This window comes from Pholcus phalangioides, unplaced genomic scaffold, assembly GCF_987345545.1.
Source record: "Pholcus phalangioides strain wild (caught in Gottingen) unplaced genomic scaffold, Ppha-v1.0 ptg000017l_1, whole genome shotgun sequence".
NCBI lineage: Eukaryota > Metazoa > Arthropoda > Arachnida > Araneae > Pholcidae > Pholcus > Pholcus phalangioides.
The window spans coordinates 66,711,268-66,731,740 of NW_028301610.1; the positions used below are offsets into that span (position 1 = coordinate 66,711,268).

The following is a 20,473-nucleotide window of genomic DNA, read 5'->3' on the forward strand; positions in this document are numbered from 1 at the left end:
ATTTTTAATTTAAACGGTATTCATTGCACAGTAAAAATCTATAGTGTCTAAACTTTTGAGACACACTGTATCCTTTACTGTAATAAATTCTCCTACAATGATGTTTTTGTTATATCTCACTCAAAATAGCCTTCAATATATATGTGTATATTTGTATTTTTTTAACTTGTCACTTGTTTTTGTTGTTCTGAGGCAATCTAATAACATCTGTGTTTTGCATCACCTGAAAGTATGATCATTGAAAGTGTTAATAAAGTTATCTGTGTGTATTACTTTCTATAGTGTATTGAAGAGTAAAGTGGTGAATTTCTTCAGAGGTGAAATGTCTAAATTTTATTAATCAACTAATCAATTATAACTTATTGGAGAAAATAAATTTTATAAATGCATTTCTCTGGTATTAACAATTTCTACTTAAAGAGAATTGAGAGGTTTCAGCAATAGCATAAATTTGGTGGTATGTGGTGGTGATAGTGACTTTCATTATATGGATAATCCCTTCAGTACCCTTCTTTTGTCGAAAAGCAATGGGTGATAAAGGCAAATGCTGAGGGTAAAGCTACACAAATTCCTTAGCATTATATGATGGTTGTCAACTTTGAAAGGTTTTTGTCTTGTGTATATATAGACTAATTTTAGTTTTCTGAGGAATGTTTTAATTTTTAGATGGACAACACATAGATGATCAACTTTGCGGGGGTTTCACTGTTATCAATATATTATGCATATCAATGAAGACCCTAAGTAATGTTTCCCCTTTTATATTTGGAGCCTTATTCCATTCTTGTCATTCCAGTAGAAGAGCTTGAAAAAATAGTTCTAAAGCTATATGATGAAATATTTGTGACATTATTCTCAAAGTTATTTTATTTCCAGTTGTTATCAATGCAACATCTTGCGAAATCAAAGACCTGGAATCTGGTGAAAAATATGAAGTGCAAGTGGTTTCTGTGAGCAATAAAGTAGAGAGCCCAGATGTTGAGATAATAGAACAAACTATGTGTATGTATTATATATGTGCGGTTTTTTTTTCATTTTTCAAACACCAATCTCTTTCAGATACTAAACATGATTCTGAATATTTCAGATAAAGTGGTAGAAAATGTTTTATGGCTAATTCATAAATAGATGTTCTTTCATTAAACTAATGAATAAGTTAATTTTTCTCAAGGCCTGTGATCAAGTTGCTGACCACTGGGTTGTTGTGAAATTTTTTCTCTTTTCACTTCCAGGCTAGTTAACATAGGGAATATCACATTAACCGTAATTATACATAGCTTAAAAGTTCTAACCTGATAAGTCTGAGGTTAAGGACAGCATCCTTCAACAAAACCTTGAAAGTATTTCATACTCCCCCTTTACATGACCTGTGGTTTTAACCTGTGAAAAATTTGGTCTTCCCCCAAAAGTATTACAGAAAATCCATTTTCTTTCTGCAGGAAGCAGTTTTCCTATACAAATGAGTGTCTCAAAATTGGTTTTCTTTCCTGCTAGTGAAAAAGAAACCCATGTCCTCACACACACTAAAAAATAGGAAATAAATAGACAGAAAATTTAAACTGGCCTATAATGCATCTCATTTGAATAATGTCATAATGATATGCAGGGTGAACATGACCTAATCTGCCAAATGAAAGGAGGTGATAGATGAGACCTACATAAAATACCCTACCAACCCTGTCTTTCTCGAACCCTTTTTAAGTTATGGTGGATAATGTAAGAAAAATGTGTAAAGTCTGAAAAAACACAAATTTGTGCAGTATCTGAAAGGTTTACATCCAAATTACACACAAACTAAGCATATATTTTGAAAAAGCAGCAAAAATCCTATATAAGGCCGCTATTTCTATCCAAAAATTCTGATTTATTGGTGAGCTACAAATGCTGAAAGATTGGATAAGTTCAAAATTGAATTTTCACTAATATTCAAATATCCTTCTAGCTGCAGTGGGTCAAATTTTTCCATTGCACCAGCTTTTGAAAGAATTTAAAATAAACCATATCAGCATTCTAGTTCAGGAGAAATTCATCTTTTTGTTCTCAATATATCACTGAAATCAGCATTTTTTTAAGTGGGCATTAGACGAAAATTCAGAATTAGTGGTTGCAGATTTTGGCTACAACTTGATTTTGCCAAAAAAATCCTATAAGTGACACCACCTTTATTGAATATCTTTGCACCCCTATCGAAGTGGAAAATTGAATTATGGCCAAAATCTACTAAAATGTTCACATTAACAAATGCTGATTTCAATGATGTATTGCAAATAAAAGGCTAAATTTCTTCTGAACAGAATGCCAATATAGTTGCAATGGACAAATTTTTGGTAAATTTGATAAATTGTAGCTAGAAAAGTTAAAGAATTTAGCAACAATTTGATTCTGAGCTTTCCCAATCTTTCAGCATTTGTAGCTCACCAATAAATCTACACTGCTCAAAACAATTAGGGGAGCAAGCAAAAAAGTGAAGAAAACCGTGCGAGACAGCCACGTATTGGCATACAATGGATAGTACACGCGTATCAATGCACAATACAGAAAAAAGACATAAAAAAATTTGGAATTAAGCTTTAATTCTTTGAAAATATGGAAAAAACATGAAAAGATGATTTAGGGCAACAATTTGGTTACATGTAAACGATAAAAAAAAAGTACTGTTTAGACATGATGCATGAGTTTTAATAGAGCGTGTGGTCTCCTCGAACAGCTAAGACTGCTGCACACCTGTTTGCCATGGATGCGATGAGGTTATCGATCAGACTTTGGGGAATACTGTTCCACTCCTCAAGAAGTGCAATCTGCAAGTCTCGGACAGTAACGGGCGGCCTTGGTCGCGCAGCAATGCGTCGTCCGAGCATGTCCCAAACATGCTCGATTGGATTCAGGTCAGGAGAGCACGCTGGCCATTCCATACGCTGTATTGTTTCAGCTTCAAGCATGTTCTCCACCAGACGAGCTCTATGCGGTCGGGCATTATCATCCTGGAAAACAAAGGAATCTCCAGCGTAAGGGATGACATGAGATAGCAGTATCTCGTCTGCATACCTTCGGGCCGTCAAAGTGCCATTCCGAATGATATGCAGGTCCGTACGTCCGCCTATGCTGATTCCACCCCATACCATCCAACCAGCTCGTCTGTATTGTGACCTTTCACGAACGAATGCGGGGTTATTTCGAGTGCCCCTGTCCCTCCATACCAGAACATGTCGCGTGTCACACTCCAGACTGAATCGGGACTCGTCTGTAAGCAGCACTTGGCTCCAATCATGTTGCTCCCAATCTCGATGTTCAGCAGCCCATCTTCTTTGGGCCGCACGGTGGCGTGGGGTCAACGGAATGCAGACCATTGGCCTACGTGCATAGAGCCCTCCCTCATGAAGCCGATTACATACTTTTTGGCTGGACACCCTTCGTCATGTTGCCAAGAGCAACCGTCTTTGCAGCTGCGTAGCATTCTCTGTTCTTTTTCGACGGGCTGTTAACCATATATACCGGTCATCAGTTGCTGTAGTGGCGCGTGGAAGACCTTGCCCAGGTCGACGTCTAACATTTCCTGTTTCTTGGAATCGATTCCACAGCCTTGCAACAACAGTTCTGGCGACTCCAACAGCGTCCACGACACTACGTTGTGTTTGCCCGGATTCCAGTCTGCCTATAACACGCCATGCCACGGATTCCGGTAAATCACGTTGTTGAGACATCCTCAAGTCACCTTGTCTCAAAAAAAAAAATACTGCGTAATCGAATTTCACAGTTACGGCAGTAAAACAGACGTTTCTGCAACATCCCGATTTCTGCCCTTATCTCTTTTTTCTGGTTTTTGACGTCATGAACTTTGATTTGCATATGAAGTTTTCTTCTTCCGTTTCCTGCTAGGCTTTAAATTATGGATGATTCATTTTATGTTACTTATCGGTATGGATCTTTGCGTAATTTTGTTAAAACCATGTGCTCCCCTAATTGTTTTGAGCAGTGTAGATATTTTGATGGAAATGATGTCACTTTACTGGATTTCTGCTGCTGTTTATAAATTTGCATTTTTTTTCAGACTTCGTACATTTGTCTTTTATAATCCATTATCCACCATAACTTGCACTAAAATAGCTTAATATTGGACAGGGTTAGTAACTTGTTTTGTGTTCCACTTGGGTTCCTCTATCGCCCCCTTTTGTTTGACAAATTAAGTCACATTTACCTTATATATTATATCATAAATATATATTTCCTGTATTTGATTTGCGTTTTTACATTTCAAGTTTTAATTCTTCAAATTCTACTGGACTTCTGGTGTATTACAAAGCAAAACATGTGGAGATCAAGCACTTTTCTTAGGCCTAGATACTCTTAGAAACATTTTGCCTTTGTCTAGTGTTTGAGTGTTCCCCCCAATGACCAACCCAGTATGGTCCTTGAATATTAATTTAATCATTCTAAATTTCCTCAAATTTATATTTTTTGATTCAATATTTATTTTGTCACCTACTCTCAGCCTTTGTACTATAGTATACTATATTTTTATTAATTATTCTATATACTGTATCATCAATATCAACCATTTTCAATCCTCTGTCTGATGCTTTAGCCATCCAGTTGACTCTAGCCACTTTTCTGATCTTGTCGATCCATCTTGCGTAGGAAAGCCTTCCTGGACATTCAACACCACAGGGGTACCAATCCAGAATACCCGTGGTCCATCTGTTGTCCTGCCTTCTTGCAATATGTCCAGCCCATTTCCATTTTGAATTCTTATTTCTTTCCATAATATCGTATACCTTCTTCGTATATGTTGCTTCTTATTCAAATGATTTGTTTTCTGTCTGACCTTGTGATGCCTAACATACATCTTTCCATGCTCATTTATGTTGTCTGTAGCCTTTGTATCATCTTGCTTGTGAGTGTGTATGTTTCAGCTCCATAATTCAGTGCTGGTAGCACACACTGGTTAAACACTTTTCTTTTCAGGCATAATGGCATGTGGCTCTTCAGAATTAGTTTGTGCCAAAAGACCTCCATCCAATCCTGGTACTTCTGTTTATTTCATTAATGATTCCGTTGTCCCTGGTATACTTAGCTTTCTACTTCATTTATCTCTGTTGTTGAGCAGGATCTTCTTCAAAGCAAAGGAGTTGGACATAATTTTAGTCTTTTGTAGATTCATTTTCAAACACACCTGAATACTTGCCTCCACCAGTTATTGTATTGTTCTTTCTAGTTTGTCTGAGTTACTGCTGATAACAACAATGTCATCTGCAAAACATAAATGGTTGAGAAATTCTCCATTTATTTTAATTTTTTTCTCATCCCAATCCAGTTCCCTGAATACTACACTGGTGAAATAAATTAAGAGAATTTGCATATTTTATCGAATTTCATGAAAAGAACTGAACTGAATATAAAACCACTGCTTCTAGACAAAAATGCAAATCTTGTACGTCAAATACGTAAGCGTACGCGCATGTGTAGGCGGAGCCAGTGGAGAAACAGGCTTTATAAGCACACAGAAGTTAAGACTCATTTCGTTTAATAGCACACCTCTGTGAATTTCTTGGTGTTATTTTGCAGCAATCGGTTAATTTCAAATTGTAACAGTAAAAATGAGTAACCACCTACGTTTAGATGATGGAATGAGGTGGGGAATTGTGGGGAGGCTAGAAGCAGGCCAATCTCAAGTCCAGATTTGTAGAGAGTTCAATTTAATGCCCAGCGTCATGTGTAACTTATGGAAACAGTTCCAGGATACCAGACCCATCGAGAGAAAGCCTGGGCAAGGTCATCCAAGAGCCACGACTGCCAGAGAAGATTGCCATTTGTCGATTATAGCGAGGCGTAACAGGAGTGCTACAGCTTCTCAGCTCTCTCGTGGCTTGTATGCAGCCACAGGAACCTGTGTATCAAGGGTGACTGCCAGGAGAATCCGTTTATCATGATGCAGAGAGCATAGAGATTGGAGTATGGATCAATGGGCGACCGTTCTTTTCACTGATAAGTCCCAGTTCAGCCTAAGCACCGATTCTTGCTGTACGTTCATATGGAGAGAACCAGGGACCCGCTACCTACCCTCCAATGTCCGCGAAATTGACCGTTATGGCGGAGGAGGTTTAATGGCCGCACACCTCTCCATGTCTTTGAAAGAGGCACTGTGACTGGTGTGAGGTATATGGATGAGGTCTTGGAGCCCTATGTTTGCCTCTTCAGGGGTGCAGTTGGCCCTGAGTTCATTTTAATGGACGATAACATGAGACCACATGGAGCTCTTCTGCTCGACGATTTTCTAGAGAGTGAGGATATTCGCTGGATGGATTGGCCAGCCAGATCTCCAGACCTTAACCCTATAGAGCATGTCTGGGACGTTCTGGGGAGGGCAATTGCAACTCGCAACCCCCCTCCGGGAACCATCCAGGGAATGAAAACAACGTTGCTGAACGAGTGGGACCAATTGCCACAGGAAATGTTAAACTGCCTTATTTCAAGTATGAAATCATGCTGCGAGACCTCTATATTTGTAAGAGGGTACCATACCCCCCTATTAACCCATCTATTAACCCATTTTTTTGTTTATTCTGCAACCGCTGTTTCATACCTTCCGACTGCAACGAGTGTTACAATCATGCGTGTGTATATATTACAATTATTGAATGGTTATTTTTTTTGTATTGTATCAATGTATGTTTTCAAATTTCATTAAAATCGGTACAGTACTTCTAGAGATAATCGACCAAGTCTCCAAATTCTCTTAATTTCTTACACCAGTGTATTAAACAACCTATCTTGAATATTTGTAGCAGCAATAGTCTCGCTGATAGTGCAAGTGGGCTGGATAGGCATTCTCACTTCATATCCTGGCCGAGCCCAAAGCCTCCTAGATACTACAAGCCTGAAACATGTTTTCGTGACCTCACAACTTTGGTCCTACCGCGTACATGCTTCGCATTTAAAACACACTACCAACATGTATTTTTTAACAATTAGAAAGAAAAATTGACGATTTTTTTATTGCAATTATTACCTAGTATGGTATACGGAAAACACTGAATGTTAAATTAAGGAATAATAAAATTATAAAAAGAGGTAATTCAACAATCATTAAAAAAAATAAGGGTTTCACAAATTCTCTGCCAACACGTATTTCTAGGTGTTTTTTTTTTTTGCTCCCAAGCAAATATTTTAAAAAAATCAGGCAATATATATTTGACTTTTCATTTTTTTATTTATGACATTAGAATTTGTATTTAAAATAAAAAGATACACAGGCAATGTACAAAAATTTCAAATTCCTAAAATTTTTAGTTAAAATTTAATTTTAAATAAGATTGAGTCAATAAAATCTCAACATTTTGCTTTATTTCATGAATAACCTTTATTTTTAATCAATTGCACTGATGTCATGGTATTTTATCATGCATGCAAGCTGTTTTAATGCTTTTTTTTTTGAAAATTCACAAAAAATTAAGTATCTAAGATATGTAAAATTTTATACCAGCATAGGATAGCATATACAATCAAGAACATGTATAAAAAATTTGGAATAAATCGATGGTTAAATAGTATTTTTAATGATATTTCTCTTAGAGCATAGTTTTCCACAATGTTAAAAGGTATGAGACCCCTTAATTGAAGATTTGGTGTTAAAGTTATCATTTTTAGTTTTTGTGTAATTATTCAGGAATACTTTAAATATTATTTTGATACAATAATGAGAGACTTACCTTGAATATTTTACTTTTGAATATTATACTGATGTCAAACTTTTAATTGAAGTTTTCTTATAAAATGTTCCAAGCCTAGAATAATAATTACACAAATTTTGGCCATTATCAAACCACTTAACTTCTCAATTTCAAGAAGTTCACAACTTCAGCACTTTTCGTGTTAGATGTTTCACGTTTGAATTTTGTACGATACGCTAGGAGACCTACTTTTTGTAGCAATACTTGAAGTAACATGCATGAGGTAGTATCAGTTTATTTGAATTCCTCACAAAGCGATATGAAGCTGGATTGGTGAAATAAAATATTGATGTCCATAATATCATTTCTGAGTAATAGCGAGCAGCTTTCATAAAACTCAGTTCCAACTATTCATGCAGAAAGTATAAATTCACTTATTTTACCATGAAGTACTCTGAGTTTTTTCCTAGGAACCACTCATAAGAAGACTCAGCTACAAGATGATTATCGAGCGAGACAGTGGCACTCTTTGAATCGCTTTTCATTGATTTCATTATTTTTCCTCTGGTGACTTTCTTTTAATTGGTAACTTTGTCGTTCCTTTCTAAGTATGACGAGGGTTCCATTCGGTCTTTCGCTTCCCCTTGCAGTTTAACCTACCGCTGCAAACACAACAGCACTGAGACACCTAAAAGAAAATTTTAAGCATTATAGGTGTAGTATTTATAATATTCAGCATATAGGCAACAAAATTATTGAATTATAAAATATTCTGAATAGTGCAAAAATGTTTACACAGGGAAATGAATTACATTTAAATTTAATGGTTTAATATGCAAGTTGAATTTGCAAACTATATTATTTATTTAAAAAGTAGCCTATCCCTTCATTAAATTTCATTTCACTCAGCACATTAATATTTGTATTTTTAATTAATTATAGACCTGAAAAATGTGATTAACTCAATATTAAAAAAAAATTTTATATATTAGATCTGAAAAATGTGCTCCCATGATTAAACAAGTGGATAAAAACTGCGCTCAATGCAGGAGGAAATAAAATTCCGACACGAAACAGCAGCGAACATATCTACTTTCAAATTAATTACGTAAAATAAAGTCAGAAAAAATAAATATTTCAGATGTATTGACTGAATTGTGTAGAAATAGCTACATACCTTTTTTTTTACCCGTCGTCTGATGATTATCGAAATTCTCTGCTCCTTTTTACAATTATTTAAACGAAATTTCTCCCGCTAATGTGTTACAACAAATAAAAAAGCAATAACAATAAGTAAATAGTAAAATAAATATTAAAAACTTGAAGAATTTAAATTAAATATGACGATAAATGCACGTGGCGTGCTTCGTTAAAAACATCCAAAATAGCCACGCTAAGGACCCGGATTGTGACGTCACAACCTCGGCGGAGTGATACATTACGGCTTGTACTTCTAGGAGGCTTTGCCGAGCCCCCATTTGTGTGACATACCGGGCCACATCTCTGCTTCATCGGTCATCTTATAAAACTTTGAAGTTCAGAAATAGGCTTCACTAACCTTTAAAAAAAGGCTCAGTTCGTAACATAGCAGTAACCAGCAACAGCACATGAACAGAGATAATCATAGATGCAATGGCACACCTTTCTTATATAGAGAAGAAAATCACGGCATAAATGACCTGGCAGCCAAAAGAGCCAACCAATACCAGACTTTGGTTTTATGCAATGTCATAGGAAAATGGAGAGAATGACCTCTGGCGTCATGGTCAAGGTTGCCAGGACCAACTCATGTCACACAGGACAATGGAGTTGTTAACTGAAAACAAGAATAAAAAACAAAACACTGCAAAAGTATGGGTGTTTCCAGCCACCCACACTTTAACAAAATTACAACTAGATAGAACATTTCCTTACACTGGATTTTTTTTTCTCCTTTGATACTATTGTTAGAAAGCAACTGGTGGCGCCCACGAGCATGATTTTGAAGTCCACTACTATAAGTCACGAGTTTAATTTGCAACTTCCTTCCACCAAACTATTTACTCTATAAATGGTCTGTATTCTGCAGATCCATCACTTGTCGTTCGAACAAAGCGATCTGCATCGACAATGGCCTGTTATGCTAAAGCAGTAGCTTGAAATGGTATTCCTCCAGGAAGGGAGTTTCTTCTTTGAATATGGGATGCTGACTATGTGATACATGTCAAAATACATTGGCTCTGTCTCTAGGGTAGGGACATAATGAATTTCAGTGAGCCTGTTGTTCAATCAGTGTTTGAAAATATGCTTTTTGGTTTGATTCCTTTTGTTGCAATCTGATAAGTATAGTTGTGGTGACAGCTATCCGGCATGTTTTTTTTATTGTCCGAAATGGGTATCTTTGATGCATATACTTGTGCTCCGGGAATAAAGTCTTTCTTCCTGGTATCTGTAGTCTCCAATCGATTTTTTTTTTTTTTGTTTATAAATGCAGTTGAAAAGAACATTTAAAACTGTAGGAAAAAGCCACAAACATTTTGGGGGGGGGGGAGCGGTCCGTCTGGTTTCCGCCTAAAACGCCTCTGTCCCTGATTGTTAAGATGTGATCCATTTTACTAAATCCATTTCAAAAACCTGCGTGTTCTTTTATTTGGGTTTCGCCCAATGTGGATTCAAGCCTATATGTATATGCAACACTGATGAAGGTTTCATAAATTACTGGTGAGACTGATTGTTGATAGTTCTCGATATCCTCTTTTTTACCCTATTTGTAAATAACCCTCATTGTGTGATTCTTATCTTCTGGCACATTAGATTTTGCGACAATTTGTGAATGCAGCTTGCATACTAGTAAATTCTCCTTCTGCTTTAACAAGGACTATTGAAATCCCATCTTCACTTGGGCATTTTCCCCTTTTCATACATCTTACAGCCTTGTAGACTTCTTTCAGCACAGGCACTATCATGTCATATATTTCAGCTGCCTTTGAGTACGCTGATATTGGTTTATTATGACCTACATTGTTGCAACATATATTGTTGCATCTTATTTCTTTCAGCAAAAAAATGCTTGCTTGGATATCGTACATATATATATTCGAGCCTTGATTTAATGTAGCCTGAAGAAATTGACAATTTTATTCATTAAATTGAGATTATGTTGAATTACGGTAGTTGATCAGAAGCATAAACACACTTACAAAGGAAAATTTTAGAAGCTACTTACATTAAGGTTGCTGTTACAGCTTATTTCTGACTACAATTGTGTGAAAAAACAATGAACTGGAGAATAAAGTCGGGATTCATGTAAAAATTACTTGATAAATGTTTGTGTTTGATACATCTAAGATTTTTATTGAATTCTTTCTAAACTTTATTTCTTTACTGAAATCTAAACATGTGGACAGCACAATGTTTTATAGTATTGGTGTATGCGAATTAAGCACTGAAACCTTCCCACACACACACACACTCTGAATAACTTCATTGTCTCCTTTACTTTAAAAAGAATCTATTCCTGTAGTGGAGGGAATGATCAAAACATAGCCGAGATCATGCTGGTAACTGATTACAATTTCATTGCACAATGAACGTTTGAAATGATAACATAAAGTGTAATTGTTACTAAATGGTAGTAACAGGCAGTAGTGATCAGTCACCATGTGACAATATATATATATATACACCTAAAGAATGGGACTAGCACTAGCTGCACACTTGTTGATATCGCAAATTCTCTCTTTTTTTTTTTTTTTTTTTTTTTTTTTTAAAGCGAAACTTCTTTAGCCAAGGGATTGAATTTTTAAATCTGTCATAAAAAGTGTTATGGAAATGATATAAGCTAAAGTGAAACAAATGATGTGAGATTTCCTTTTTTCTAAAAAATCAGTTCTACACACCAGTTCTCACAAGTACACCTTAGTGATATGATGGTAAGATGCTCCTCTACTACCGTGAAGGTTGCGGTCAGGTCCCAGGTTGGAATTGGGGGAAAGAATATAAAACTATATTTTCACTAAGGAGTTTGAGATGACCACTGATAAATATTGCATTTATTTCCAACCCAACTTGTTAATATGGAAGGGTAGATGACTTTGCCTAGTAATACTCAAAAAATCACCCACGAATAAGGTAAATACCAGGGAATACTAAAAAATTCCTTATAAATACAACACCACAACAGGCAAAATGCCCAATGAGGTGGCTGAGAAAAAGATGCCCATAACAAATATGGATGTCATACATTTCAAATATACAGCAACCCAATTAAAAACTAAAATTATAAAAGTAGTTATGCATGGTATAACTACTTTCATGTAGTGGCCTCTCAGTAATATTTTACCATACCATCCAATAGTCTCACTTGAGATCAGCTGGTTCTCAAAAAGTGTAACCTAACTGCCATAGATGTGCCTACCAATAACTTTTGTTTTAAACCCCCTAAAGATGCTATACCACAGAATGAACAATGGGGCATTTATTATATTCCATGTGGCGATTGCCGACTTGGCTACATAGGACAAACAAGGAGACCCATAAAAACTAAATATAATGAGCATGCTCACTGTGTTAAAAATCAAGAATGCGAAAAATCAACCATTGCCACTCACTTCTGGCAAGAGGGCCATAGATTCAAATTTCAGAAAGCGAGAACTTTTTGCATAAGTCCACTGCCAATTTAGATTTCTACTAAGACACATACATCTGGTTGAGTAGTCATAGTGACAGACTCGTGTCGCGAGGTCCTGGGTTCAAACCCCACTGTCGCCACAGTGGTGGTCGGCTGAAGTTGGTTTTCTGTGGTTCCCAACTTCAAGGTGCGAATGCAAGCCGATCTCTCCTTTAAAAAGTCTCGCCACAGAGAGCAATAGACTTACAAACAGTACAAATATAATTCAATCATAACACATCACTCATTTCACTTCTTAAATGTAGATGGCAACACTGAAATTCAAACAACGCTACATACGCACTCAGACCATTAAGTACACACACTGTTACACTTCCGGCAGCACTCACTAGGTAGTAAATCGCCCATAGATGGTGATAGACTTGTTGTGCTTGGTTTGAAAGAAAGGGCCTTCAAAAATAAATTAGCAAATGACAATAAATCAACACCACAAATCTCACAGCGGCATGGCTTAAATTCATTACAAGCAGGAATTTAAAGAAGATTCAAATAGACCAATCGGATAGCTCCATTTCACAAGCAGCCAATCAGGTTGTTGCAAATGACTTACACGGAGGCATTTTGCTTCATTCTTGCCACAATGCTTGATTTGGACAGATGTATAGTTTTGTGCTTCTCTGAACAACCGAGATTGCAGATTTGGTAATCAATCCAAGTGGGATACTTAGCCATCATGATATTCTTATTCTCTGAAGACGACATCCATATAGCGTGTTGAAATGCTTAAGGAATTTTTTAAATATTTCCTGGTATTTGCTTTATTTGTTGGTTATTTTTGAGCAACTTGTTATTGGTAGTAAATTGCTGTATTAAAATATGGCCGGAGTTTGGTGTGTGGTAAAATAGTGATTCTACATATGAAATTACGTTAGAGGTTGGCAGTGGTGAGGAGGAAGGATATTCTATGGGGCTTAAGAGTTATGTATAGTTTGAAGCGAAAAGAAATTTTGATTGGTTTTTAAGGGTCTAGTTATCGTCACAAGCACTATTGCAAGCACAATACTGTATCCAACAGCAACAAAAAATATCTTTTTAATAGAAACTGAACACTAGCAGTTTTTTCAATAGCTTTACGATCACAGACGAAATATTTTGTCCAAACATTGGTGGAATAAATTCAATTCAAGGTACTTCCCTCCTCCTTCTCATCGTACTGAAGCTTTATTGTAACCCTATGAACCAAGGTTGGTTTTTTTTTCTCCTGGTTTTTTCTGTACTCCTGTTAGTGATTTTTTCCGACACGTTCAATGTATTTTTCTACTATATGCATGTAAGAGCAAGGGAGAACACGCATGGTGAGGGTGAAAAGAGAAATCTACTGTAGCTCTACTGTACTCTCTTATTGTGCATAAGATAGGCATGGTTTTCAATTGTGGGTGGGAATGTGGTGCGAGAACTTTAATTAAATACATAAATTGATGATTTTTTATTTTTTTTACCTTAATAAGGTAAAAACAACTGAAAACAATTGATGAAATAATGGGAAAATTATAAGGTCATATTTTTGAAGTTTATTTTCATGTTTTTTAGGTCATGGTTGCTTGCATATTTTCACGTTTTTAGATCATAAAAATCTGAGCCCTACTTACTAGTATTAGGTAACTAGCTATTTTATTTACTAACACTAAAACTATTAGGCAAAAGCAAAATTTAGAAAGAACACCCAAAAAATTCCAGTATTTGCTGTCACTAATGTTCAAATCACCCCAGAAAGTGTACATCAAAGAAGATAGTAAAACATAAAATGACCAAAAACAAAGAACCAGAAATTCTCTCATCTGAGCAGTCTGATTACAAACAATCAATGGATAAACCTGACAGGTATTAATGAAAATGAAATGAAAGTGATTAAAAATATTAAATCTATTGGAAGTATGTGCATGAAAATTAAAAAAAAAATAAAAAAAGCACACACACAAATCCAAGATGGCAGTTCATTATGAGAACACAAGAATTTACAAAATTAAAAATCTGATCACAAAAACAAAGTAAAGAAAATATTAAACATGAAATCAAGAAAAAGCAGAGAACACCAAAGAGGTTGATCCAATAAAACCACACTAATGACGATAATGAAATCACATGAGAATGAAAAAATCACAAAATGGTGCACAGAAAGGGCTGGATCTCGAACCCTGCAAACTACACAGCTGCAGAAGGCACCAACTGAATGGGAGGGAAGATTTTTAATCACCAAAAATATCATTTGCTTACACCTGAAAAACGTCCATAAGTGGCCCTCTGCACAGATACTACACACAATCACTCATAAAGGCCTCGCTACCTGACTTCAGCTAGTGACCATCAAATGGAGCACGATATGGACATGTCTTATCTCCACAGTGGCCAAGACGAGATCTTCAGATAAGACTAGAATGACTACACACTATTGTTGCGGTGCAAAGTAAAAATATTTATGTAATTTTGCATATTTTGTAGGACTGTTGGTGGTGCTGCTGTAACTTATATATTTTCACGTTCTTTGCTATATGATCTCACTTTTGCTTATGCGCCTTCATAGCAGCTGGCTGCCTTAATATGTTAACTTGATTTTGATCATTATTTTGTTAAGTTTGAATAATGTTTTACTAATGTTGAAATAAATGTTAAAAATTAAATTCTCATTGCATCGGTTCTTGATTGCGGATATTACTACAATGATGGAGTTGGATAGTTACCGAATAGATTGATAAAATATATTAGTTATGATCCTCAAGTTACACTGGTGATTGCTAAACTATGTATGCTGATAAATTTTTATTTCTAAGAGTTTTTATTTTTTTTTAATGTTTAATTCAGTATTCGCTATGATACTGCTTTTAATTCTGGTTGATGTGCCAAATAAAATCATTCAAATCATTGTTTACTTCATAAAATGTTTTATCTTTTAAAAATTATGCTGTAAAACTTATTTCCTGTGTGAAATTTTTTTTGTTGATAAATTCAAGAGGTATATCTATCCAAATTTGTGCATTTAACTTTCATAGTGAAAAATTTTGAAAATATATATTTTCCATTAAGATTTTCTTGAAGTCGTATTTTATATTTGCAGATCCCAATCCAATAAAACATGTTCTGCATATATTAGACTCTCACAATATCACATTCAAGTGGAAAGTTCCTAGAGGAAGAAAAGACTATTACATCATCAATTATTATCCAGTAAAAACACCATTTCCACAGCTTTCACATCAAGTAAGCTTTTATTTCCCCAATGTTACAAAAAATTCATAGTTTTGACACTCATTTTTCATTAAAAATTTAACTTTTTTTATGTAGGGAATTTTCAGCAGTTATAGTAAAAGTGTTTTATCCTTTCTTCTAGGCACAATATTATAAAATAAATTAACTGTGTTTTAACTTTTTCATTAATTTGCTCAGTATATCATTGACAAAGTGGCTCCCTTATGCAGGGTCACTTCAGATCAGCTCTTTACTATTCTCCTATTAGTTCATTTTGGTGATTTCCAAATGGTGTGGCATCTTAAGGTGCCCGACATCAGTTAAGGTTGGTGGGAAATATTTTTTCCATCAAAATATCTTGTTATTCACCATATGATACTGTAGTTTGGTCATTCTTGTCTTAGACATTGCTGTGATAAGATGCTGCTTATCTTATTTCATTTGCCTGTAATTGGCAGAGTCGGATAGCAGGATGGTGCCAATTAAGGGTCAGAAGTTCAGTTTAACGTGCAGTCTGTGTTCCATTTGGCGGTTTTTCTTTGTTCTCTGTGCTTGGTTCTCGATTTTTCTGTATTCACATTGATTTTGTGTTTGCTTTTCAGACTTAATTTTTCAGTGTATTGTATTTGTCGATTAGTGTTACAATTTTTTTATGGTTAAGGCTCGTATGCATAAGCGCATCCATCTTGCAATGTACGACCCCCTGCAGCAGTTCTAATTAGTTCATGGGTATACAAACTTCTTTTGTGTTCCCTTCTTTCCTTTGTATTCAGGTGGGTCCAGTTCAAACAAATCAAGAACCATTCATAACACTGTACAAATTACTTAGCTACTAATTGTGAATGCTTTCATTACATAATCCATGCACTAATGTACCGCACACCTTTAGGTAGTATTTGCCAGGAGATTCTATTATGTAGAATTTCCCTGTTCCTGTGAAGATCAGCCATCTTGGATTTTTGAGAAATATTTGTTTCTTTTTTTTTTTTTTAGTTTTTATTTGCATATATTCAGATGGATTTAATTTTTTTCTTTTTCGCTTTTATTAAACTGTCTGGTTTTCAGTTGATTTGTTTGTATTTGATAATCTATAGGTTGCTGTGTTTGCTTGCACTAATTGGGAAAATCTTGTTCTGTTTTTTTGGCCATTTTGTTTCTCCCCCTCTCTTTTGATAAACAATTTTTTCTATCTTTTTGTTTTTGTGGTTTTTTTTTGGCATAATGTAGAAAACAGAATAGTTTTATTTTTCTAATATTCTTGGTGATTGAAAATTGTCTGAGTAGATAAGATAGTTTGTTATGTAATATCTTGATACCTTTTTCAGGGCCTATTTCAGGGGTTTTTCTTTCGTGTTATAGTCTTAGGTATTATATTTTAATATTTTCTCTCACACACACATTTTGATTTACTATAGCGTATCTTTGGTTATTTTAATTTGTTGTTAGTGTTATTTATATAAGTGTTACTACCCTTATTTTTATAAGTGTTTTATTTTGCTTCTTATCAAACTGTAGAATTAATACGACTCAATGTCGATTAGCTTTGTGCAGGGTCCATCAAATCACAGAGAAATTTGAAATGTATGCTAATAGAAGATAAGAGCTTGAGTGATAAAGATGTTTTAGAAACTATAGCTGTGAGGGACCTAGACGGTGAAGCCATTACCGAATCTTGGGCAAACAGTGGGGATGAATCTTTTTTAGAAATCTCTGGATATGATACATACTTTTTTTAAGAAATTTATCTGATTCGGAAGGGATAGTCTTGATGTATATGTGAAATCATTGTTTGAAGGCTAGAGAGTGTACAAATACAATGCCACAACAGGCAAAATGCCTGACGAAGTGGCTGAGAAAAAGATACCCATAACAAATATGGATGTCATATATTTCAAAAATACAGCAACCCAATTAAAAACACAATCACAAAAATTACATCAGCGTGCAGAGAAGTGATATTGAAACTATATTTATTTTTATTTATATCCACAAAAGGCTGGTTGCATTTACATTGCCAGGAAGAAAGAAAAAACATGATAAAAATCTAAAGAAAAATACTATATTTGAATATATTTAATATATTTAAAAATATCTGATCAAGAAACCCAATGTCAAAGCTTGATAGTCTTTTGCAAAATAACGCGTATGCAGTGTACAAATGAGATCAGATGGAGGTCTATTCCAAGTTCTGCCAGCTCGACATAAAAATGAATACTGTAATACTCCCACAGGCGAACGAAGCAACATGTGAGTTGGCTTAAACACAACACAATATTTCACATAACAGACTACTATATGTAATGTACAGGGTGCTTAGGTAACAAGATGTATGGTATTTTACTGGCAAACCGTGTTTGCCCTACAGGAATACTTTCAATTAGAAAAATTATCCAAATAACGTGTAGTACGAAGATATGTCATTCATGTTGCAAGGGGTGTATAGTGATTCAAATAAAAATGTTAACTTTTTATATGGTGTTGAATTACGATATCTCGCCAACCTTGGCAGTGACTTGGCGACCGAAATATGTAGTACCACCAAGTCAGTTCGTTCGTCATTAGTCGAGATCTGTACTTGCGGAGACTGGGTTGTGTATGGTGTATGTGCTAAGCGCATGTAATATTTTTTACATGATGCATTGACTAGACCGGCTGTGGACAGAGTTTTTTCACCTAGAATGGAGTGAGAAAGAAACTGTCGCGTCTTTCATCAGTCGCTGCCAGAATGTATTCATCGAAGCAAACGACGAGCTTCGCCGCATTATAAATGTGAGGTTCCCAGTGCGATCTTGCTGTTTTGTATTGTGTCAACACTACCGAGAGAGTACCTGGCCTTCAACACTGTATGGGATGGTGTACCGCTGGATGAACGGTCAATCGAGCTCTTAACAGAACGGTTATGCGGATTTGAACAACAAAGCAAGTTACAACGGGCCCCAGATGGCTCGGCGTTACGCGCGGAGAAAATGGGTTTTTTTCCCGGCTAAAAGAAACTCGGACAGAAAAGGAAAGACAAGAAATGGAAACAAGGACAGAAAAATTACGGGAAAACTGGATCTACCATGAAAATAACGTGTTTCCTGTGCGGAAAAATCGGTCACAAGAAAATTGACTGCCCTCAACGGAAAATCGACGAAAGTTCATCGTCGTCGCCGAATTCGGGCTCCGCGATGTCGTGTATGTTACTACAAGCGACCGATAGTTGGATTGCGGACTCGGAAGCATCACACCACATGACACGGAATAGCGATGTGTTCGTGAATTTCGAGAAATTCACGAACTTCCGGAAGTTGTCAATGCTGCTGGTGGAGAGAAGCTTCTTGCCTATAGATGCGGTCAGATAAATGTAAAAACCAAATATAATATACTTGCATATAAAAATGAATATAAGAATTATGATAAAATGTTAAAATTTCAAATAAAAAAAGCTAAACAAGAATGTCTAAAAAACAAATTTATTGAATGCAATAGAGACAAACGAAAACAATGGAATTGTATAAATACTTTTATGCTCAATAAAAATAACAGAAAACAAATACTCCCAATCCATTATGATCCTAAAAATTTAGCAAATGACTTTAATAAGGAATTCATTGATAGAAACTTGAATGCCAATACTATAGGATACACACGTCAACATGAAAGTATATACAATATTGTAAACTCAATAGCAATTATAGATATTGATATACCTACTTCAAAAAAATTAATAAATGATTTAGATGATTTTAAAGCAATTGGTTATGATGGCTTAACATCGAAAATGCTAAAAATAATTTCATTCTATCACATTGAAGTATTAAAACATCTAATTGACTTGTCAATCAAAGAAAGTTACTTCTATGACGAAATGAAATATTCCCTTGTTTACCCAATTTACAAAAAAGGAGATCCTAATAATATGAATAATTGCAGGCCCATTTCAGTTCTCCCGATTTTTTAGAGGGTAATAGAGAAACATATGAACAAACAAGTTGTAAATTTTCTAAATCATAATAATTTTTTTGCACCAAATCAGTATGGATTTCAACAGAAGAAAAATACAGAAATGGCAATAATCAAACTTTGTCAATACATGAATACATGATACAATAATAATAAATATTCTATGATAATCTACCTGGATTTAAAGAAGCGTTTGATAACGTTTGATAATAAATATATTAACACAAAAGTTGCATAAAGCCGGTATTCGAGGAAGTATTCTGGAATGGTTCAAAACTTATTATTCTAGAAGGCAACAGGCAGTCATCATCAATAAGCAAATAAGCGAATACCTACAGGTTCAAAAGGGTGTCCCTCAGGGATCAGTTTTGGGCCCTACATTATTTTTGATTTATATTAATGACTTCTGTTTGCTGAATCTAAATGGAAAACTTGTATCATTCGCTGATGATACAGCTCTTTACGTGGAAGATGACAACTTTGAGAACCTTATAGAAAAAACAGAAAGAGACCTCAGATATATTAATCAATGGATGACCGAAAACAAACTCAAATTAAACGTACACAAAACCCAGTATCAATGCATTAAAACAAGAAACATAAACTCCAATTTCGAGATCTCCATTAAAATTCACACTTGCCAACAACAAACACAACAGAACTGCAATTGTCATGAAATAGAAAGAGTGCACCAATATGAATACCTAGGAGTTATTATACAGGACGATTTAAAATGGAACTTGCAATGTGATAAATTAACTAATAAAATCTGATTTTATATAGTTTTACTTTATAAATTAAAATATTTAATAGATGGAGATTTTTTAAAGGACATTTTTTATGCATGGATTTATTCAATTATAACCTATGGATTATGTGCCTAGGGTGGGGCTTACCTAACCAATATTACAAAATTAAATAACACTTTCAACAAAGCAAGAACACTAATAATACAAACATGTAACACGTACGATAACAATATCAATTGCCATACATTGGACATTAGACA

General features: G+C 35.1%; 1 protein-coding gene across 1 annotated transcript in view; it reads left to right on the forward strand.

Moving 5' to 3' along the window:
* LOC149074660 (tyrosine-protein phosphatase 10D-like) overlaps positions 1–20,473 on the forward strand; it is a 403,111-nt gene that overhangs the window by 227,050 nt on the left and 155,588 nt on the right. The window contains exons 11-12 of the mRNA XM_089247098.1: positions 877–1,002; positions 15,389–15,531. Of these exons, the coding sequence (XP_089103224.1) occupies positions 877–1,002; positions 15,389–15,531 (269 nt within the window). The remainder of the gene's footprint in view (positions 1–876; positions 1,003–15,388; positions 15,532–20,473) is intronic.